This window comes from Ciconia boyciana, chromosome 1, assembly GCF_034638445.1.
Source record: "Ciconia boyciana chromosome 1, ASM3463844v1, whole genome shotgun sequence".
Taxonomy (NCBI): domain Eukaryota; kingdom Metazoa; phylum Chordata; class Aves; order Ciconiiformes; family Ciconiidae; genus Ciconia; species Ciconia boyciana.
Genome location: NC_132934.1, coordinates 135,252,832 through 135,277,544, shown reverse-complemented (window position 1 = coordinate 135,277,544; position 24,713 = coordinate 135,252,832). Strand labels below are relative to the sequence as shown.

General features: G+C 38.7%; 1 protein-coding gene across 8 annotated transcripts in view; it reads right to left on the bottom strand.

Moving 5' to 3' along the window:
- Positions 1-24,713, bottom strand: part of CTPS2 (CTP synthase 2) — an 89,884-nt gene that overhangs the window by 29,448 nt on the left and 35,723 nt on the right. For 7 of the 8 annotated variants that reach the window (XR_012040049.1, XM_072849303.1, XM_072849311.1 and 4 more), the window contains 3 exons: positions 4,256-4,352; positions 2,109-2,164; positions 318-414 (listed from right to left, as the gene is read on the bottom strand). Coding sequence is in view for 6 of the 8 variants with exons in the window: in XM_072849303.1 (XP_072705404.1) it covers positions 318-414; positions 2,109-2,164; positions 4,256-4,352 (250 nt within the window). In the remaining 2 variants the exon portion in view is untranslated. The remainder of the gene's footprint in view (positions 1-317; positions 415-2,108; positions 2,165-4,255; positions 4,353-24,713) is intronic. The other variant, XR_012040051.1, reaches the window with a different exon arrangement.

Below are 24,713 nucleotides of genomic sequence, written 5' to 3'. Positions count from 1 at the left end.
GACTAGATGACCTCCCAAATCACTCTATGATTCTACATAGCCATATCTCACTGAGGTAGAATTATGACCTTTTGGAAAAGGAACGTGTCTCTCCCTGATAAACAAATACACACACAATCCTTGAGAAGTGTAAGACTTCTCCTAACATCCTCTGAATCTTCACCCATTGTAATAGACAGGTGGAGTCAGCACTATCCCCCAACCATGATCTTGGCTGTTATGACAGCTAAATATTGTGCCTACATGCCATTTAACAACCTATAGTTTACATGGTTTTAACAGATGCGGAAAGTACTACAGACAAGTAAGACACTCACTCTCCAGTTCAATAATTTCCATTCTGTTCCCTTCTGTATCATGGCCAACGAATTTCAAACCTTTCTCTTCAAAGCAGTGAGTCAATTCTGGGTTGACCTGAAATATTGAAAGTCATAATAACTGTAGTTCTATTTCTTTTTTGGTTTAACAAACAGTAGTAGTTAATTGTAATGTTTTAGTATGCATACAAGAATGAAAAGAATTGAGAAAAGAGTTGGGAACTTTTGCTTTCTTGTTTTAACAACTCTCTGGTATGACTTTGTAAAAGTGGGCATGCTTATTAAATATGAGATGAATCAGTAATTTTAAAACTTACTACTTAACATTCAAAAGATTAAAGACAGGGTCCCTTCTGCTTACTGTCCTCCTGATTCTGAGCAGCTTGCATTCCTCATTTTTCAAACAGCTCACTACAGCAGGCATAAAGACTGACCTCCTCTTTGAACACTGCATTTCAGTGGTTATGACACAAGCTGTGGTTCAGCTCCTCATTCAGACTGAGGAGCTCTGCAGTGAGCTGTTTCATTTCCTTGGTGACATTCTAACCACTCAGTTAATATTGAAACTCTGAGCACCTTTACCACCATCACATTCTCCTCACAGCTTTTTAAAGAAACTTAACATTGTCTGAATCAGTTTGTAGCATGCACACATCTCATAGCTCAGGCCCCTCTGGAGATACTGATGGAGTCAGGTCCCTTCTGAACTATCTCAGAGATAACTCTAGGAGTCCACCTCTTGCCTGTCTCCTTGAATGACAGTATTTTGAATGTACACAGACACCTTTGCTCAGATGTTCTCAAACAGAGGAGTGGACCTATACAAGGGGCCTACAGAGTTGGATGGTAGGAAGCAAGTGATCTGAATTAGCCTCTGAGTTGTAGATACCTGAAGTCTGCCTGCATTTAGACTATGAAAGAATGTGCACTACCTGAACATAATCTAAGTTTTTAAATAAGCCAAATCAGCCAAGGAGCGATGTATTTAAGGATTATAAGCCTTTACCTTTCAAATACTTCACAGGGAGTCAAGTCAGGTAATCTCTGACATGGTTCTCCAAGACCATTTTGCTAAGACATTGCACGTTCTACCACAGAAACAGTACACTACATTATTCCCCTCTACTGAACACTTGCAAGAACACCTCTGCAATAGCATCTAGTTTCAGGTCCCTCCGTACAAGAAAGAGAGTGACAAGATGTTGCAAGTCCATAGGAGGTCCAACCAGGATGGTTAGGGGGCTGGACCACATGCAACATAGGATGAGAGACTGGATGAGCTGGATTTGTTCAGCCTGGAGAAGAGAAAGCAAAGAGCAAATCTCATTGCTGACTTCAACTATCTAATGGGACAGTATAAAGAAGATTAAGCCAGACTCTGCTAGAGATGCACAGCACAAGACTGAGAGCTAAGAGACAAACTGCCCAAGGAAATCTCTTATTAGATATAAGGGAAAAAAGGGTTCTCAATGAAGTGGCTAAGCATTGGAACAGATTGTCCAAAGATGTTGGGGAACCTCTCTCATCAGAGAGATTCAAAACTAGATGGGACAATATCCTGAGCAGCCTGATCTAATTTTGAACTTGGCTCAGCTCCAAACAGGGAGCTGGACCAGAAGACTTACAGAGGTTCCTTTCGATCTAAACTATAATATCTAACCATTACTAAATTTTGGGTTATGTTTATGTAAGAAATCTCCCATTGGCTTTAAGGAGAATCGTGCCTACCAAGAGAAACACGATTTGCTTAACCTTTAACTTTTGAGCACAAAGTACATTAGCAATGCTTACCTCATATCGATGCCTGTGTCGCTCCTCTACAAACATTTCATCACCGTAAAGTTTCCCTGAATATACAACAAAAAAGAAATTAATGCTAATGTGTTGCTTTAATAGTTGTTACAACTATTTCTTGTAATTTAAACCTCAAAAAAATTTCACATGTAAAACATAACAGGACGCTATTCATCTCACTCCAGCTTTCTGTTTTTCTGAGTGATGACTAGTTTCTTTTAATTTACTGTTACCTGAGTTTATTCAGGATTCATATTCAACGTTTCTTGACCAGAAATAGCTTAGGTAGACTAGAATCTGAAGGCCACGCTTAAACTAATTTAAATTGTAAAGCAAAAAATAAAATAAAAAAAATGTTTAAGTGAACAAGCAACATAAAATCCCTTCAGGGGTTTACAACAGTCGTATGCAAAAGGTGCAATGAAGGAAGCATTTTAGTAGCATATGTTCCATTTTAATAGATTATGCATGGCAGCTGGCATACCATCTCCAATGACAAACAGAGAATACTGTTTTTCTGTTTTCCTGATCTCACTACCCAAATGACTCTTGCAGTCCTGTGAGCCTAATCTGGAACACTCTACATTCCAGAGCAACAAGGAGTAAGTTAGAGGTATCAGTAAACCAGAATTTAATCATCTCTCTCACTTACAGTCACGGCTCAAACTTTGCTCTCAATTTATCCTAGTGTCATTAGGATTACTACATCGCTTAGGAGTTGGTACAAGAACTAGACCGCCAAGAAGATCTCTAAAAATTGTAGAGTGATAGTACTGCAATTTTACCGAAAGTGGTATATGTGTTAATTTTAAGGAACCACCTTTTCAAAACCATTATTTCCATTCAAGTTGTAAAGCATTAGACACAGGAATCATCTTTCCTGAGTAAACTACCAGAGCTTTCTATGAGTCTTTGATAAATATGGTCAACTATACAACTCGTAATACTGGTCAAGAGTTACAACACACATTAATTTTTATTAAACTTTCCAAGAAGTGTTTAGGCCACAGAACAACTTGTGCATTGTGATATGCATACCTATATCACACCTAGGCAAAGTATCACCCCGGTCAGTCAGATCATTAGCACGGCCATTCTCTAGAAAGGCAGATTTTTCATTAAATGTGCATATGTATTACACTTTGGCCTCCTGTTGAAGTAGGTGTCATTTTTTAAAGCTCAGAAGGATACATTCCGTAAGTTCAACATAGCTAAATATAGTAGTAGCTCAGATCAATGTCAGGGGCAGGGCGATATAAGAAATATTCCCATATTTATCGATAGACAAGAAACCACTTTTTACACATTTTCAGCATCACTTATATTGCTACTGTATAATAGGCTGACTAATAGGAGACAAGTATTACTTCAATTTTAAAATACATATCGATCAAATTGAACTATTTATTCTATATCCTGGTTGCTTTTATTTTGCCTTTTGAAGCATCCCATTACAGCAAATCATCTTCCTTTCCTACAACAAATAATTTGCTTTCCCAAAACAAGATTGTTTCCAGGGCTGGGCTAGGCCTAGGGCAGTGCTGGATCAGAGACTGGAGTTAAGCAGAGCCTGGCTATAATTAGGATACAAACTAGCAAACATTATCAAGACAAGGTGAGGACTAAGGCAGCGAGGCCAGATGACGTTGAAGGCTGAGGTGTACTGGCAACTCTAGGGGACGGCAAGCAATGTTTAGGTCTGGCAAGAGCATTATGGGTAGGAGTTTGGGTTAGTTCTACCAAAAGGCTTCAGGGGTAGAACAAGAAGCCCTGGTTCACACGTCCTATCAACTCATAAAGAAAACAGGAAGAAAACGCCCTAATCTTCCCAAGAAAATAATGAATTAAACCACCATAAAATGCATTTCAGTTATCGCAACTGTTTCCTCATTGTTTATTTAAAGCGTTGGACCCTAACTGACCTTTTCACTGGGACTTCCAGATGTCTTATTCTTTCTTTACATTCTGATCCTGGGTAAATGTATATGGGAACAGGTTCAGAGTGAATGAGCTCAGGGAAACTGTCACCCAATGCTTGCTTGAGGTTGTAGTCCTTTAACAAAATGTGCTTTGGCATTTTTGCTTTGCCATGTTACAGAGTTCCTATCCAAAAGGCAAGTCATAAGAGCAGAAATGTAACTTACTTAAAACAGAATTTTGTGTTTTGAAAACAGTCCTCCTCTTCCCCAGTCTCATTGTTCCACCCATATCTCCAGGATTGTGTTCTGGCATGTCAATAACCTGTGAGAAAAAATTGTTTAAACGTGGTTTCATCCAACAAAGAAAAAAAAAAAAAAAAGGCAACAATTGCATAACAGGCTGCATAGATTTATAAATGGTAACATGATTTATTTTTCTCCAAGCATTCCCAATTATGACTTCTCTTTGGTTTTCCTAATGCTTTGTTCTCAGTATTGGAACTGTAATAGACTGAGGATATTAACTAACTGGTGTGAAATTTTTTCATTTAATGTTAAGATCAACAAAAGCAATTTACTAATTCCATAATTTAATTTTTGGGGTGGAAAAGCCCTTTCTTTTAAAAAAGATACCAAAATGTTAGTAATAGGATAATTCTGCCAAAAGCTATTCTTGGTGCTATAAAAGTACATAGGTTTTTAAAAATTGATAAATGCATAGACAAAAAAAAAAATCCACCAAGTGATAAAGACACCATCTCTGAAAAAGCAAGTCCCCGAACCACACAGTGATAGAGGCTGAAAGATTATCCCAGGTAAATATTACTGTACACTATGCCCTTTCTTACACTGTTCTTTATACACAATGTTCTTTCTTATGCTAAGAGGCAGAAACAGCTGTCTTATCACGGCAGTGAAGTCCTCTTTTTTGGGGAGTGGTGAGAAGAGGAGGGCATGGAGCAGCAAGAGTGAAGAGAAAAGAAGAGGGCACTTGTAACAAGACTACAATGTTGTAAAAGTGGAGTACTAAAAGAGGCGACTCCAACGTGTGTGTGCTATTTCAGATTATATATGTAACTAATTTATCACAGGGAGAAAGTGGAAAAACCTTCCCCCTAATTCACCTTTACTAAAGGGTTTCTCAGATTGCCTAAGAATCCAGAAAATACTGGGTTGCCTTGTATGAAGGATATGCTATTTAACATAACATTTAAAGAAGAGGATATACAAATATTGGCTTTGAGGACTGAAGCGGATGGGTCAAATGGCTGCTATGTGGATCAAGTGGAATTCAGGATGGTGGGATTGAGGGGATGTGAGAAATAACGGCTTAGTGGAAGGAGCGTGTTTAGTTTTGTTCAGTTTGAAAAATCCTGCTGGGTCTCACAATCATGTTTAGAGGAAGTCTGTCTCAGAGAAGTAAAACAGTTCAAAATTGTAGAAACACATGAGCTGAAACTATTACCTATGTGCTTGTATTCGCATATACACAGTCAGTGAGGAATGTAATTGACAAAGAAAGATTCTAAAAATACAAATATTCACGCATACAGGTAATCTAGAATTAGATTTTTATTAACCTTAATTTGCCCTCTGGGAGTAATGAAAACAATTTCTGATGATACACTTCATAAAGTGAAGTTATTCAATTTAGAAGGGATGGTGGAAAGTGCTTAGCCTTTGGCCTTGTGCCAATGCATTTCAGCTGTGCAATTATCTCTGTATAACCTTATACCTTCGAAATGTTATTTATAAGCTATATACTCATTATAAAATGTCACGAGCAGAAGTTGTGATCAAACCAGTGGGATATTACAAACCCTCTAATTATCTCCCAAATCATGACGGTGAGGACTATGCAGCACATTCAGCTAACAAAACCCCACAAACTCAAAAAAAAATAAAAATCATTAATTGAATCCTTATTACTTCAAAAAAGATTAGATTGTCTGCTTTTACTTTATTTCTTTCCATTTACTTTCACTTTTTTTCTGAAGTAGTGGCCACAAAAAACCACCAGACATCAGAAGCGGTTAGAACGTATAGAGCGGACTGTGTGCATACATTAAACACTCTGACCCTCTGAAATCAAACACAAGTCTTCCATGAGGTGTTATTTACTTGCCTACACCCATACTACAGATAACCTTAAAGCTGTGCTCCTGACTCTTGTCAAATGGAGATGAAGTGGTAACAAGCAGCTATCAAGTACTTCGAGTATATGCTTCTCTTCCAATTACAAAAATTTCACTTTAACAGCTGTTTAATGAGTATTTGCAGTTGACAAGAAAAACAATGAGAGTGTTGTTTGTTTGTTTGAGTTTTTTTAAGTTTGGAGGCTAAAGTCAAGATTAGACATTCCTGCATTCTCAAAAGTGTATCAAGCACCTAAATACTGTCCCCTAACCTCAGCTCTAGATTTTTCTTCCTAAAAATTTGGGGCAGGATGTTTTGGTCTAACTTTGCTAACTGAATCATGGTAATACCCAGGTGTTTGGGGTTCCCCCCTCCCACCCCCCAAAAAATTAATTTCACTATTTTCACCTTTCACTATTTGCTGTATTAAGATACTCTGTCAAAACATTTTGAGTGCAATGCCATAACCAGAAGGAAGCATGGAGATACAATGAGTGGGATGGTAACTTCTTGAAGGACTTTGCCCAGATCTTAAACTTTTCAATTAAAACAATGGTTCCAAATGAAGTGGACCTGTCTATGCAGTCCGTAGCAGATTTCACTCATTTACTGTGCTTAAATGTGTTTCCAGGAAGACTCAAAAACATCAGTTAGCAAATATATGGTCTCCTGTTCATTAAACAGAGCATATCAGTTCAAACAGGTTATGGCCACTCTCTCAGCTCTTCCTTCTTTCAGTAGGCAAAAAACAAACACCAGATGCTCATGAGTCCCACTAAAGCTCTAGATAATAGCCTGGAACAAAGCCAGGCTGTGAATGCATAGCTTCATCTGCTCTGCTGAGGGCTTCTGCCGCCCTTTGGGTCAGAACCCGACATGGAGCGGTAAGCCCAACAAAAATTCCACTGGAGAAATGGCCTTGCAGGTAAGATTCGGGCATTTTTCCCCAATTAATCTTTGTCTTCTAAAAGACCTGCTTCTTCGTCTCAACAGTTACATTAGTGTGGTCAAGGGCACATATTCGGAAGAAGATCCAACCCTTAAAACTTTCACTAATGTCTGCTAAGTCTTAATTGAGGTGTCTTTTAAGAAACATTGCGTGATACAACTGTTCAATCTTATTTCTATCTGTGGCAGATTTTCTGCCAATATGACAGCTGTATTGAGTTTCAACATCAAGCAGTTTACTGTGAGTGTTTATGTTTTGTTATTGATATGTGCGTTATAAATCAGTTCTCCATCTTCCCCAAGATTTTCAGGTTTACGATAGTAAGAAAATAGACAAGGCTTCAAATATTAATTTTTGTAGTCAGGTGAGGAAAGGAGCTACTCATGAAGTAATACCTCAGAGCTTTTTGATATGTTCTGTGGCTCTGATCAACTTCCGCAACTATCACAGTACAACCCTCAATGTTTATATATTACATGAGTTTCTCTGCAACAAAGTCTGTGCAAGAAGCTTCAAAAGCGAAGTGGTACTGCTGCCCTCCAGCCCAAGGACAGTAATAAGCATCAAAAAAGCAATTTTGCCATATTTTACAGAATTTATTTGATCAGATAAAAGACAAACCTTCAAGTGCTGGTTATTTTGAGCAACCTTGCAACTGAATAGATTCTTCAAAGAGCTTATGCTTCCTGCCACAGAATAAATCAGCTCTTACTATGCATTAGTTCTTTGAAGAGCAGAGAACAGCACAGAACAACAGGCACCACAAGCAACAAAAAGCATCAGTAGGGAGGGTGCAAGAAGAGATAAGGCATTAATTAGGTCTTTCTTACCCAAATCTCTGAAAACTGCCAACACTACAGGGATTTTACAGAGATCACGTATTACACACAAGACAGCCAACATGAAATAAATAATGAATCACTCCAACATAACACAAAGCACATTCTAGATATAAAACCATCTGATCAGTATTAAATCATGCTACTGATGAATAGTGACTTTAACTACCCATGAACTGCAATCTTCTTTCAAAAGTCTACTGCTTGGTTCATTTCATTGTTGTTAGGAAACATATAAAAGCTAATGAGAAAACCTCTCAAGCCCACAGAGCAACCAAGGCCCTGAAAACCCAACAGCTATCATTTTAGTAATCACTCCAGGACCATTAAGTTTTGTCTTTGTTTTGCCTCATGTCCTGCAATGCCATTTTGAGAAATACATGTACCTTGGTTACCTTGGTGGGGGACGCGGCGGTGGGGGGATCTTCTGTTTGGGTTTTGTTTGGGGGTTTGTTTTTTGGGGGGAGGGGGGAAAAGGTGGGGAAGGAAGGGGGGGAGCATTACTTGGTTTGAACAACTCATTGGTAGTCAGCTTTGGAAGCAGGTTTTTCGTTTTTTTGCCTTTTTACTCTGCCCTTGTCCGGTGAGCAAATGATCTGTCACTGCTGAAAGAAATTGCTATACATGTAAGTGTTCATCAAAGCATCAGGAGAAGCCCCAACCCTAAAGATTAATTGCACACTGAAAAGAGGCTCTAAGACACTCAGCTCACAAGGGATGTGCAGAAGGAAAGCTGACAGGAGCAAGGAATACAGTGACAGGTACTGATTAATATTAATCCCTGCTGAACACAGCTATGAAAAAAACCCCAGCAACACAAACTGACAAGGACTCAACCTAAACTAGAGGAACCTGTTCTTTTATTCACTCTTCTATCATTTCTCTGCAGGATTAGTCAGTACTTGCTAGGTTCGATCTGATCTGTTTCAATCACAAGTTCATCAGTAAACAGACCCAGTCACCTACAAATGGGATGTTATAACATTTTAGAAACAATAGTACAAACATTTTAAAGAAAAAATTGACAGATGCAACACTAAGAGTGGTACTGATAGCTTCCAACTTGGCAAGTAAACCAAAAAGTCACTCTTTCCCCGTTCATTCAAAACCAGGGTTTTAACATTTTCAATTACTGAAAGAAGGTGCAAGGATCACATACCTGCCACTCCCTTGTCCCCCAAAGATATCCTAGTTCCAAGCAAACCCCACCATTGCCCACCTATCTAAAGCACTCAGCCCTCTAGGATGGAACTAGTTTCCATAAGCCACTTGCAGATTTCAGACTATTCAGTGCTCCATTACTCTGACTGAAGTAATGTTTGTTTTCAAAAAGATGACCACCATCATGTGTAAGATCAAAACAGAAATCATCAATAGCTGATTCATGCAGCTACATAGCGATATGAGTAACCAGCTTGAAAAATCCTGTCCTCTACTCTCTTCACTAAACTATAGGACAGTATCCAAATATTCCAACAAATATCAGCTTAAATTTCTTAAACTCTTAAAATCCCATAGCATGTTACTGTCAACTATTTTCCAGTTTGGGCAATCCTCTTTTCCAGAGATTTGTTGTTTCCTATTTTAGAATTAAGTAATTGCCCTAGACCATTTATTTAATTAAAGCCTAAAAACTCTCTAAGAAGGATTCTGCCTGAATAAGCAGAAATTTTGGTACAGAATGTTTTGTAACATTTTCTTCAGCAAAAGTTATAAAGGGTGTAACTTCTTTCAAACAGTGCTTACTCACTCATAAGCATAGTGCAGTGAACTGAGAAAGTTAATGGAGATGTTGATATGCAAAGCCCACATAGATGTTGCTTAACAGCATTTTGGAACTCATTCTAGTTATTCCAACCACATGTCCCAGAGTCAGCTTAAAGACTTAATCAAGCAGAAATTTTCAGACTGTTAGTGTTAGTGAAAGGAACAGGGTCAGACAGTGCTGGCTATAGAAATACACTGGAGTGCCAGGCATGCCATGCCAGGAAGTGCAGGATTTGCCATAGACTTGAATAACTAAAAGAAAGTGGAAGAGTGTGTGTTCTCAGGCTTTGGACTGGTCCAGCTCACATTACAATTAATGACCAAATACTCTCTCATTTAATTTCAGAAAGATCAGCACATCTGTATCTAGGAGAAATCCTTCCCTTCCTACCACATACATCTATTAAAAAGATCAGAACTCTGTCACTGTCTTTGAGGGGACTTCTCCAACTGAAACTGCTAGTAGGTGAAATCCTGCCCTTACCAAATTCACTTAAATCCACATGAGATATATCAGAAGGAGGAAGGCATTAAACAAGTCTGTGTCTCTGAGCATTCTAAAGCAGAGGGAAGAACCTAAAAAGGGAGACAGAGCCTGGTGCTCTCTTCATCAAACACCCCACCCACAAACATGAGACAGGGATAATCAAACACTTACAGCCTGAGATTGTTTAAACAGTAGTATGCTTGATGGTCTCTGACTCAGAGAATTACTGTATCCTACAGGCAACTGCCATGGAAGACTCAGCCACAGACAGGCCCCACTAGCTAAGCTATGCAAAGTAGCCGAGGAGACATGAGATTGTCCTTAGTAGAGACAAAGCACAGCACATGTTTTACCCTCAAAACTGTCCACCGTGTTCTGTACTTCCTCTACCCTGAGTTATCACACATGAGCAAGCATCCATTCCACTTATTTCTCATTCATTAACAAAGTAGCGTTAGTTTGAATCACTTCATTATGAGTTATCTCTGCCTTCAGCAAGCAAGGCAGAAGAAAAACTGCTTACTCCAAGGAAAGTAAGCAGGAAAATTGCTTATTTCAAGTGCTCACTCCTCCAGACCTTCACTGAGGAGAATTTCTGGTATCAGCTTCCAGGCAATGCTCAGTACCATGACCTGCACTATCCTAGTTTTCCTTGAAGAAATTCTGTTCATCTGCCATAAACTCCAAGATCCTCATAAGTAAGATGAGGAGAACTAGCAACTGTTTTCCATCCCATTTCCCTGACGTAATCAGACCACTTCCAGACCTGGGAATAAGTAAGACTGCCTGGATTCCAACCACTGATCCGTCTCACAGAATGGTGTCACCCATCACCCTGATATCCTGATATCCTGATATCCATCATCCTGATGTCCATCTTCCAGATCTGCCAAGTGGTGATTTGGTACTTGATGATCAGGGATGCAGAAACTGAGTCATTTCTTTTAGACAGGAAGTGAGTGGGCAGCAAGTAGAAAATTACAGATTGCCCTATTTTAATTTTTATTCTAGTTGGAAGGTACTTTTGCTGTGGTGTAAAACTTCCCAGCCAACTTCAGAGCTGAGAAGAAATCCCTGGAAAGGTCCTGGATCAGTTGAAAGATTTCTCTTGAGTAATCTCTCTCAAATGCTAATCAGAACAGCAAGCCACAGCCATTTGTTTCTAATTATTTTTGTAAGCCCTCCTCCTTTTTCAGGCCTGCCAAGACAGGTGCCAAGGCACGTTTGCCACGAATTTATTGAAATTGTGTGTGCACATGCTAAAATATAACAGTTGTTGCAATGGAAATAAAATACATCTGTGGACTATTTCTTTTATTTATTGGAGATGGAAAAGCATCCTATTGAAAGGATAGATATTTGAATATAAAAGTAAGGCAACGGTACAATACCGTACTTTGAAATTGAAAAAGAGACTGGAAGTTTTCAAGTAAGAGCTCTATTCCCAGAAGAAAGAAAGAAGTGCAAACAGTATCTAGAGCTTGAAATCCATGTCAGTTATAAGAATACAAACCTAAACATATCTATAATTTTTGTGGTTTAACTTCTGTTTTAAGAGAAACGGCTTTATTCTGTCTGTGATTCAGCCTGATAAATCATTTCTATGTTATCTGACAACCATGCTGTACTTCCGATTCATGTATCATTAAATAGAGGTTTTAAACTGAAGGAAAAAAAAAATATACTATCACATCACTTGATACTGCCACAAGAAAATGCCTTATTTAGAATTTGGAGTAAATGAATGAAACAGAAATAAAGGATTCTAGCTCCATAAGGATTTCTGTGCTACAAATATGTAGGAAGCAACCCAGTACCACTCTTTCCAATTAGGATATCATGCTTCATTCATATCATACCCAAAGATCAATGGCAGGCCATGAGCTTTAATGATTGATTAAGCACCTTTCGAAACGGACACCAGAATTTAAAACCTGACATTTCTACATCAAAAAGAATTGTCTACTAGCTGAGCTAAATTAGTATCTGATAGGTGAGCATTTTATTAAAATCAGCTGAATAGAAGGAAAAAGAATACACTTACTCAGAAAAAATTTCCTAATGTTTAACTCTTAACTTCTAAGAACAATAAAACAACAATACGATCCAAGATCCCAAGTAAAGGCAAAGTAGTGAGAAAATACCTTGAAATGTTCTAAAGACACTGCTGAGCAAACATGTTAAACTTCTACAAGGTATTTTGCAGGTTGTATATCTTTGCAAAAAAATCCCACTAAAGTGGTAGACAACTGCAGACAGTTGTGAAAATGTTACTCTACTCCCAGTGCCAAAATCTAATTAGTTTAACAAGCAGCTCAGCTGAGTCCACTCTGCAAAACCAAACAAAACAACCAGCTCATGCCAACCACTGTAACCTTTAATTGAAGCAATTTGTTCTGATGAGCAAGTCTATTTTCTTTTCAATTCTTCTTTTACATTTAAGCTGTAACTTTGTAGAAATGAAAACAGATGTAGATAATGAAGGCTAGAGTAGTTCTCATACTAACTTACAGTATAGCCATGCTTCTTTCTACCTTCCATCCCCTTTTCTTCTTTGTTTTTGTTTTTGCATTTTGAAATGGCATCTCACAAAGGATCACAACCAGGAACAACACTGGGCAAGCTAAAGTAACTGGTTTTGGAGGGCAAGCAGGATCACTTTTACTGTTTAAACAGATCCATATCTACTATGTCGATATCTTGGAATATCTTATATGCATTTTTGTATTGCCCTCCTTCTCTCTTCCTCTTTGGAAGCTTCTGGTTTGGTTTAACTCCTGTTTAAATGTCATGCCCGTTCCCTCACTTCTACTACGTGGTAACATTCTGTTCCCCATAACAAAAGCATACAAAATGAAATGACCTACAGAACTGAAGTTGGCCACCCGATTACTTAGTGGTCCTCCCACTTAATTTACTAATTTGAGACATTCTAGTAATGATAATGTTATGGACTAATAGCAGAACAGACATACTTTAACAGGGAATTTCTACACAGAAAGCCTCTAGCACAATCACTGTAATTTTAACTACTACTACTTGTCTTCCATGGCATGCCCAAGACAATAGAAGTACCTTGGCCCATCTGGTCTTTCATGCCTGTAACTTTTCCTAAATTACAGAGAACAATCTGAATGATGGATATCTCATTAGGCATATAGGACATCTAGTCCTCTGGAAAGCTCTCCAGCAACAAGTAATGGGATTTCCTTTCCCCCACGAAGTCAACAGCAGTAGTGGAGATTACTTCCATGAGTCATTATCGTCCCTCCCACACATACATCATAACATTTCTCATTCCAGCTGGAGAACTGGAAGAACTAAAGCAAGTGCTGGATATCATATAATGGTAATGAAGGTACTGACTTTTAATGCTAGGATTTCCTAAGAATACTGTAAACCATATTAGAACAAAAAAAAGAAGACAGCACAGGAAGGTAATTACAATGATACAACTTTTCCCAGTTAGATATCTTGCAAAAAAGTACCTTGGCATTTTCATTACTGTCTATCCAACAACAGTACACATCTCATCAGCTTCAGAAAACCAAAAGGAATGATATATATTGATATCATAGCAGAGATTAATTACCTTAATTACCTCTGCTAGTCATTTCAGGCATGCTTTGAGTCACATGCTCTACATTACATTTAATAGTTTCCTGCTTCCACTCAGAAAAGCTTCAACTGGCCAAAGACCATCTTGCCTGGAAGAACCTTAATTCTGGTAGAAGATTCGTGAAATCTTTTTTATTTCAAGCAGAAACCACGATGTCTTCCATCTGAGCAGGATCCTTCCCGTCTCGCTTTGTCTGTTCTGCCTCCTCCAAAAACGTGATAAACATCACTGTCCAGACCTTAATTTAATTCTGTACTCCTTGTGATCCTCCCCCTAGCACATTAACTCTATCCCCTTCAACATCAAATGACAAGAATTCTTTGGAATTTGCTCTCCTTAATGGTGTTTATACAGGTATCAGGGGTCGAGTTCAGACTGCCTTTAAAAAGACAAGTGGCTTGAGCAGTTGCATCCATGCCACCTACATCAGCAGAGCTCAAATGTTAATCCCTTCTTCCCCCAGTGAACACCAGTGAACACCACCAGGATACTTGGATTCAACTACAAGCTCCTGAGTTAAGATGACAGTGCAGACATACCTGTGCAGTTCTTGTTTGCTAATGGATCATAAAACCATAATTGCAAATCTACTTATTCATTTTCAGAGATGAATATGGCACACACTTTTAAAATATAATCAGATAGGAAGAGATACACATGAGGAAGTAAGAAGAGAGAAGAGAGGATGTGTGTATGCATGTGGAGAACCATTAGCAAAAAGGTCAGGGAGGAGGAGAAATGGATCTTCAGATCATTTCTTATTTATCAACAAGATGGTGAAAGCCTACAGGAAATATTTTACCAATATTGTTTCTAAGAAAGTAACAGCTATAGAATAATGTCCCCTTTATACTACCACAAATCAAGTAGGCATTTAATTAGCATGACATCAGATGAACACACCCAGCATAATTCAGACATCTTCTGTGAAAAGTGTGGGTGGCCGGGTACAGATCAATTCAACAGATAATGCAATGATCCACTCAAATGCTACAGATGTTTACCAAGCAACCCGCAAAAGATATTGCCATACAGTAAAAGTCCTAGGCTGTGTCACCAACCGGCACAGTATCACACAACATGCAGCTAGCACAGCAGCTAGCTCATACAAAGCGACACAGAACAGCTATAACCTCGCAAAGGCAAAGTAATCAGTTATTTAATGGTGCCCATAGAAAAATCATTTTTATCCTTCACCTGCACCTCTAATAGTTTATGTCTCCGATGGCACAATGAAGAGTCAGAGAGCACGAGAAACAATTTTTAGTTAAAAAGCACAGGTCTACAGTGAATCATTGTCGAACCCATTGCAAATGCACTTCTGTTGTTCGGTGCCAAACTTCACAGTATGGAATATCTTATCATCACATGCAAGTCAAGGATGGGAGGCAAATAAATACAGAATTAAGAAAACAGTAAACCTCATTTAATAAAAATGTCTTCCTTTTGGGAGAACCTTTGTATTATTCTTCTACCTCGCTTCCAACAGATAATTCGATAGGGGGGCAGAGTATTTATTAAAAATGAAACTTCAGCTAATAGTTTTTATTTATTTTTAATTAAAATTACATAGTTCAGAACATAATGAACAGGCCACTCATCTCATTAAATACACCCTCCAATACAACTATGCAACTGATTTGAATTCCTCAGGTTCTTCTTGTCCATGCACTCTTAGGCACATGTTCAACTCCAGTTCTCACTCCTGGATGCCTACAAGGATGTTACAAAAAGGGTGGAAGTCCTCACCTGCTGCACAGACCTTTTCTTTGCAGGTATCAAGCCACTTCACAAAGGCAAGTGTGTTTCATTACCTCCATTTGGTATGAGAAAAATAAGGCAGATTAAGTGATTTGTTTAACCTAGCAGAACCAGGACCCCTGTGACACCTAATCTTGTTCCTACACTTTAGAAACAAGGCAGCTAACGATACAGAAACTCACACATTCCCAGGCGAGCTTCTAACAAGGCCAGTGTCTTAATGCAACTTGGTCAGTTACCTAGATAGGAGAAACTTCTATGGAAATGGCATTCATAATATTGGAGGTGATTTCATGTAGTTTTCAACATGAACTGCAGTATACAGGTAATCTATTTCATGTTTCCTAATTTTTAATTTTTTAATACACAATTTCTGCAAGCTTGTTTGCGTGGATGTTTTTTTGGGGCCAGGGTGTGGAGGAGGTGTTTTGGAGGCATTATATTCAGCGATATAATCATGGTATTAAGGGGTCTGGACAACCCCCTTCCATGTTTACTTTATTTCATTGATCAATATTGCATTTTTAACTTGCCAAACAGGACAACTGAGAGGAACTAGTTTACCACAGTGCTTCTGAATTAGTCCCTGTGTGTGGGAATCACCTCACATAACTTTGGCTGCATAACTTTCAGACAGATAATTTAAGGGAGCCACCTGAGTGCTCCTCTCTGTAGGGAGCAGAGCACATCCAGAGGCCAATACATTCCAGCCAGAGAATCACACCAAAACATGTAGCAGCCTGAAATCCTCATCTAAGCCATAAGGCAAGCAGTGCTGTTCTGCCCTAACATGTACTACCTGCTTGCACAAAACTGTTTTGTGAATGGCCCTTCCACATCCATACTTTGTCAACGCTATATGTACCACCCCTGGAGCATCCGTACTTCATACTGAAGTGACACACTATTTAAATATATGGCAGTATTACCAAGACAGATTTGGGCATACAGCCCTCCATAAAATAAAAGTTCTCTGCTTGTTAAATCAGACACTGACAGATACTCACCTATGTCCAATTCACCCAGAAAATTGTTCTGTACATAGCATAAATTTTCCTATTTGATTTACAATTAGTTACACATAATTCCTTATGCCAGAACTGGAAAGGTCAAAGACTTTCTGAAAATGTAACATGCAATTCTATTTAGGAAAATCCTTCTTATGAAGAAAACCTTAAAAAGGAAAAAAGTGGGAGGCTATTAACAGCAAGAAGGCAACCTTCACAAAAACTAAACCTATGTCCAAATGAAGATAAAGAAACACAAATACTTTTAAGTACCAAATAAATACCAAATCAATATCCCCCCAAAAATATTCAGAAAGCAACTTGTAAAAAGCATAAAAAGCAAAATTATTTTCCATTCATTTTCATTTCAGGAGAAAAATCTGGCATTGTAAAGCTAATCAATTATCAGGACTGAAAAATAAAACAGAACTCATACTCAAAGAAGCTATGACCATGACATTAAAAAAATGAGCATTTTGCTTGTGTGCACTGTCAAGGAGTTTGAAAGACATTCCCAAACCAAAAAACCTTCTTCATGGGAGACTCTGATGTGCCCATCTCAAATTGAAGTGTTAAAAGAAGCGGTTACAAAACATATAGACAAAATAGATAGTAAGAAATCACTGGAAATGGATGGTACTCACTCAATTTTGAAGCAACTGAAGGGTGAAATAGCTGATCTAGTAACTGCAGTGAACAACCTCTCATCAGCCTTGTCTGAAGACTCTGAAGAGGCAAATGCTTCAAAGGAGATACAGAGACCTATAGTCTGAAACACCTGATGTCTGTGCCAGGCAACCTAGCAGAACCTTTAACAAAAATGTAGAAGTAGGGGGCACCTGGGCAGCTGTAACAGGTTGGGACACTGCCAACAAAGATTTAGTAAAGGGAGGTTGTCTGCCTGTCACCTAGCTACTGAAGTTCTTCAGAGGAAAAGTACATAGATAAGGGAGATTTGGTTGATAATCAAAGTCCACTTTGATTTCTAACAGATGTTAGAAAGGCATGTAACGCGTGTCATCAAAGACTTATAAAAAACTAAGCAGCTATAGGATTAACACACACAAAATACAGTTAAAAGATAAAGTACAAGGGTAGAAGAAAATGCAATTTTTCACAGTGGAGGAAAGTCACTAGTAGAGCTGAACAAGGCTCTAGAAATAGTACATTCAACTTATTTGATAAAAAGAAAAAAGAATGAACAGTAGGTGACAGCCTGCTGATGACACCTAATTTACTAAGAGTGCTAAAGATGAGGGCTTACTACAAAGAATCATGAAATGACCTTCTGAAACTTAGTGATCAAAGATTAAAATGTCAGGTGAAATTCAGCAGAATCAAATATAAAGCTGTGCACAGGGGATAAAAAAAAGCTTAATTTCACATCACAGTTACAGACTTTAAGCTGATCACAGCCCCTTGGGAACAAGACCTTGAGACTACAACAGATAGCTCTATGAAGATGTCAGTTCAACACTCAGTAACAGTCAAAAGCTATTCAACATTATTAGCAATTACAAAAGGAAGAAAGACCACAACAGAGGGTATCATTGTAACACTTCTTATGTCTGTGCTGGCCACAGTTTATACTGTGCAGTTTAGGTCTTCCAGTCTTCTCTGGCTTGAAAACATCTGAGCTACGAGTCGTAGGAAATGAGAAAATATACTGGGAAAGCATCACTGTACACCTGTATTTTCCACAGATAATAACTCACAGATGACAAGGGAGATAGGTGATGGGCCTAATGGGCCTTTGGTCTAGATGGAGCTGTGGTCTGACCCAGTGTGCTTTTCTTAAGTAAAGGTGATACCATAAAATGTACTAGAGAACACCAAACACATTACCTACCTGTGATATAACCATAGGTGTGCTTAGTTCACAAATATATTTCATCAGTTCAATCTGGGTTCTAAGAGGAAAGCAGGGTTCTTTCCTTTTAACTTGTTATCTCAAATAAAGGTCCTCCAGTGCTACTTGTCACTTGAACGTCAGGTTTTGCTGAGTTTGCAAGGATGTGGTGCAATGAAGAAGAAATTAAATACATTCACTGATGAAAGAATTTTTAGAAACTTTTTCAGTTGTTTGCTTAAGTACTGGCTCTCTAATGCCTCCAAGAAGACAGAGACAATTAAATGTGTCTTATCACTTAAGTTCCAGCTCAGAAAACACAGGTAAAAAGTTGGGTGAGATGGTGCTAATATAAACATATTCACCACATAAAGTTGCTAATGATACTGAATTTCAAAAACGGTAATTTGGTGTTACAGAATTCATACTGTTTCTGTATACCATCACATACAATTCCACATTCACAGTGAGAGAAACAGCAAGACAACACAAACCTTGCAAGAACTCTAATTATCTCTACTTAAAATGCATTATTTTGAGAAAGTTCATTTTTCTGCCACAAGACAAAAAAGTTTTGCACAAAGTCAAGCTGTGCAAGAAAGCAATGGTTGCTGATCTGTAGTATTTGCAGACACAGCATGTCTGCTGTGATTTGTCAAAACTTATTTTGCAGTTTACAGATTGAGCAACACTGAGGCTTTGGTATTTTTGCCAGGCTCTTGGGCAACTGTTGGGTTTCCTTCTCATCAGTGAAGACCAATGTTAACAGTTTCATGGCAAGTTACATCTCTGATCCCTACACAGGCTCTCTGTAATTAGCCAGGCCAAATGATAATCCCAATGGAAGCCACAGCTAATTAAATCTGTATTATCTTTTAGCTGCAATGCAATAATCACCAAGTGCTTTTATACAGATATTTTCATTATTTTGAAATGTATAATTCCAGATTCTTCATAGCTAGATATTAGGGCTTTTTAATCCTAGGATGCGATGGACAATAGAAGGAGATTGTGCAGAGGTGATGGAAAAAATAAACTTTAGTAATGACTCACAGGAAAACAAATGTTTCTCCTTTTTTGATGCTTTGGCAGTTCTGACATACGAAGGCCACATAGCATGCACAGGTATGTTGGGGTTACACAGGTCTATTCCAAATTGATACTTGGCTTAAGACTGAGCTCCACATGGCACCTGGTGCACACCCTTACAAGCTGAAGACACTTAAAACTTTCTTATAAAATCCTCTCCACTTTTGGTCTGAAACCTAAGAAACTTGTTAAAGCTGTAATTTGTTACAGCTTAGCTGTGAACTTCTGTGTTTTACAGGAAACAAAAAAAACCAAAAAGCAAAGCCCTTCTGTGTTGAAGGCAAGACTAGTCACTAACCTAAAATAAATGAAACTGGCTCTAAGGTTGAATCTTACATTCAAATTAATTGATAATCGGGTTCCTCACTAGCACAACTGAGAAATGAGTTATGACTGACATGGGTAATTTGTTAAATTCAGTTTATAACAAAATGCAAATCTACTTCTTTGAAGTTCTGTTTTACAGTTGTTTATAAACTGCTCATTTGATGCATTTGTGTCAACTGAGAACTTCCAAACTACTGCTGCTGTTACTTACTGAATTTATTATAATTTGGCTTTGATTCAGTAATCACATTAGGTAATTAGAAAATCTGAAATTAAGCTAGGTACATAAGCACTATCCTTTCTTGACTACAGTTTTTGTTAAGTAGCAATAGGTTCATTTCTTTCAATAGGCGGTAATCACATATAAAATATTTAGACAACTTATTGCTCTATACTGTTAGTTAGACAACAGCTACTCTTCTTGTAAGCCTGATTAAATCAGAGGGAACTAATCTTTGGTTTTCCCTCATGTCCCAGGGTAACTCTTGACTTGGGCAAAAGAGGGGGTGGGGGAGACTTCTCTAGCAGTCTTTTGCTTCCATTGTCCCAAATTCTCGTATCAGAGAGAATTGAAACAAAGTGATTCATGGTGATTTACTTAAAGAACATTTTTAAAGTCTTCCTTTGGAAATAATTTAGCAAATATCTTTTATATCTACAAATCAACACATCAAAGTGCTCACAGATGAGGGATTTGTATGGCAAAGGTTACTTCGTAACATCATTTTTGTTATGTTTCACATTGATAATGAAACATATCCCAGAATACCACTAATAATCTGATTTTACGTGGCATAGCACACTTGCAGACTTCTGACTGGGACTTAGCAACTATTGGAGCTCAACCAGTGCATATCAGCACCTCTTTCTCTGAATCAGAGAGCAAGCTCGAACCACTATGCTATTTATTTCTCTGCCTCCGCATTTTGTGCTGCTGAGTCTGACCAGGCCAGCGAGGCTGATCAAGTTGTTCTTACAGAGTGCTGAAGGAAAAGAGAGAAATTCAGAGGTTGCTACCAAAGCCGCCTTGCAAAATGACTTCCATTTCTTTCTCCCTCAGAGCACCTCTCATGGTTGCTGCTCTTTTGCCCAAACTTACCTGTTCCTGGAGGAAAACAGGGGGTCATTTCCTAGCACAAGCACCTTTACTCAGTATTGTGGCACTGTCTCAACAATTCCTTTCTACTTCAGCAGCGAGACCACTGCAGCAGAGTCACTATGACCTACAGGGTCGTTGCAGCACAATTCTGATAAAAGACCCCAGTGCCCGATTTCTAGGGGCTTGAGCATTGTAATTGTGCTGAGGGCCACTGTCCCTACCAGTGTATAAAGGCATCCACACAAGAGCACACACTGGCCCATGTGGTCAAAAATTCAGAATACTCATTCTCCCAGCTCTTGCTGTTTAATGTAAAAGGCAATACTGTTTTATACAGAGAAGCCAGAACCCAGGATTCCCCATCTTCCCCACATGCACACACACAAAAAATAATCAAGAGTATCCTATCACATCACCATACCATCTCAAGCTGTAGGCTTGCTTTAAAAGAAAGTGTCACTAACTCATATTATATCAGGCTCCTTTCTATCAAATTATATTAAATATATTGTAAGAATACATAATGGATTAGGCCCTTCCAGATGTGTAATTTCTGACTCACTAGTAGGATTGTGCTAGATTATTACTTTGACAGAGAGTAGTCCTGGACTTGCATGAAAACAGATTATAGGTATTTCTAGGCAAGAAGAAAGCTGGGCAAAGGAGTTTCTTACTAGTATTTTCACACTTGGGGATTTAGGCATCTCAGTGCCAAGTAATTCCTACATTATGTGGTTTATTAGGTGCACCTCTAGACCTCTTTTGAACAGTCCATAGGGTCTGCATTGTTAAGAGCAGCAACAATGCTTTGAAAACAAACTACAGAACTCAATTCTATCTCTCTTCATTGATTTCATTTCCAAGATGAAGAAGGGTTCTTAGGTACAGCTGAGACATCTAGAGAGTCCAGGCATCTCCAAGGTCAGAGGACAGCTGAGAGTAGACTTGATCTCACCAGGGAAATAACAAACTTGCTAGTGCCCCTTGCACACCATTTCCTTACTTATACCTACTTTGCCCTACCTGAAACTCAGGAAAATGTCACTCCTCTGTAAATCCCTATGTGCCTTGCTGGAATGGAGATTTATGCATTTTTGAGCGCTCTTAAGAATTCCAAAAAACAAACCCAAGTTTAGGAAGGAACAAAAAGTTTTAGGGTTTTAGCAATTACACTAACTGTAAATTTCAGCTGTCGCAGTAATGACCTTATTGCACTGCTGCACAAGCCAAGGTTCAGAAAGTGGAAGGATATAACTTCTTCTTGAAATACATTCTCCCTCAAAACCGTCCTGTGTAACGTAGAGTATCTACATCACAGGGAGTCTCAGCGATATAATAGTTTGTCTGCCAGATGTGTACACATGACAGCAAAAGCTGACACATATAGTTACAATGAATAACACATCACCAATTTAAAGCTGACTACAAACAACACAGCATATTAAATCATTCATCCCTGTAGCAGCCCCACCCAGTCCTGTTTGGGGAGACACCTTCAACATCTCATTAGGTATATGTCATAGTATAACAAGGGAAGGCCTGAAAAAAAACTCGTCAGGATAATCCATATTGTTCAAGTTTAATTTGTGAGATGAGACAACCCTTTTACACGTCACCACTGGAGGTTTTACAAACAATGGCAATTTTAACATAAGGAATGCATCACCTGTGATTACAAAAAGGATTTTACAACCCATCCTCAACTTTGTCTAACAGTTCCATACCTCAGAGCAACACCAGGTTCTCTACAATGGCTGTAGTGCAGTTTGCTGAACTTCTCACCCATAATTATTTAATCTTTTTCAGAAAATTTGCTAGCTGGATGTTCTTTCTCTCTCAGTCTGTCCTTTGTCCCCTCCTAGGCTGACAGTAAGAACCCATGGCACTGGCAATATTGAAAAGCTCTATCACAACTCCCCTATTTGCACTAGAGAGTTAGTTCCCACATCTGCGAACATACACCTTGAAAAACATCCCGTGTAGTAGACTGACTATCAGTATCCCAACTTTAAAGCCTTTTCCTTTTTGCAGACGGTGCAAGAATGTCTGAAGATGACTGCAGTTGCAGGACTGATTCTCTGCAGAACTCACCAACGCCCTTCTAGCCAAAATGAACACACATCATGGTAGCAGCAGACATCTGCATCTCCACGGCTTTCCTTTTATTATTTGCAAATTATCTACAGTAGAACTATTTCAAAAAAATGTATTCTTACTGATCTATTACTGTACATATCTCATTTAACTTCAGATGCAGCATGGGGATTGGTATTTTACAACAGGCATAGATACACATACATTCTTTATACTAGCATTAGTTCTATAAAAATACTGCTCTGCCTCTTTACTCAATAAGAAATCAAACTTATTTGATACCTGTGCAAGATTTCTTTGCAAATCATATAAGGAATCGTATGTTCCACAGAGTCCCTAATCCAGCTGAATTTACTTAAATTGTCCCATCATCTTTCTCTACTTCCACTCCAGAAAGTAACCAAAGTTAACAAAGGGCTTTGATCTAGTGACTGATGTCTGGAAGCTAGAGATGATGCACAAGCAGCATACAAGTAGAAATAAGTGAATACTAAGCACAAAACCATCTCCTGCTCTTTCTTTCCAAATGCACAACATCCACAAATGTATGTTCTCAATTACAGCCAACTTCACCTCGACAGTAGACATTTCTATACTGCGGTCAGGCTGTAACATAAGCCTCACAGAGATTCCTCAACCAGCTTTAAAGTAGTTAGGCTCACGTACAAGTAACAGTGGTGCTGCTACAATAAAATACATGGAAGAAGGTGGAAAAATACTGGAGGGTTAGGGCATTAACCCATCGGCAGAGGATTAAACAGGACAACCAAGACAATTGCTGCCCTCAGGTGACAGCCCCACCCCTGTGGAAGGTGCCCTGTCCCTTCCAACAGTGTCAGTGAATGGCATAGAAATTCACTTGCAGACCAACCCAATTTATAGTCCAGAACATTAAGGTAAACACGGAGCACAGATTCACATACCACCCAGCCATCAATGGTGGCAGGAAGGATGTGACAAGGGCAAAAGACACAGCACCTGAGTTACCATCCCACTTAATCCATCATTAAACGTGCATGAAGACTGTGTGACCATGATGTCGTAAGATTCACCACTCCTACCACTAGCAGTGGTGCCCAAACTTCAGTCATCCCTGCAGCTTGTATTCTCTTATTCTCCAATGTGATTGGAATTGCTTGCTCCAAACGTGCTAGCAGATCAGTTTACTGGGGTAATACTCAGCAATAGCCAATTTTGAGTAAATATTGAACCTGCAGACACCATCACTGAAAGAAAATGACACACAATCATCACAGGGACATGTGTGTGATGTGCATCCCTAAACAGACTTACAACACATCACCAACTTATTTCTTTTTTTGCTAATGGCTTTGTATCTAAGCTACAATAAAAATGTCAATTCCAAAAGGATACGGTGCTTACTAACTTGATTTCTCTAGCCCAGGGCAAACCCAATTGAATTATGTCATAAACTGCAGGAACAATATATATTCATACATCCAAGAAAGAACAGCAAAACACTGTAACCAAATCTGGACTGCTGCTTCTACACTGGGAGTCAGCTTGCACAGACATCGAAGCTTGATACCAAGTGCTGTTCTTCAGCATAGATAAATGTTGCTATCTGCTAGTCACACATCATCTAATAGTGGCAACAGTAATATATTATCTTCCCCTACTTTCATTTGAATTCTTGGTC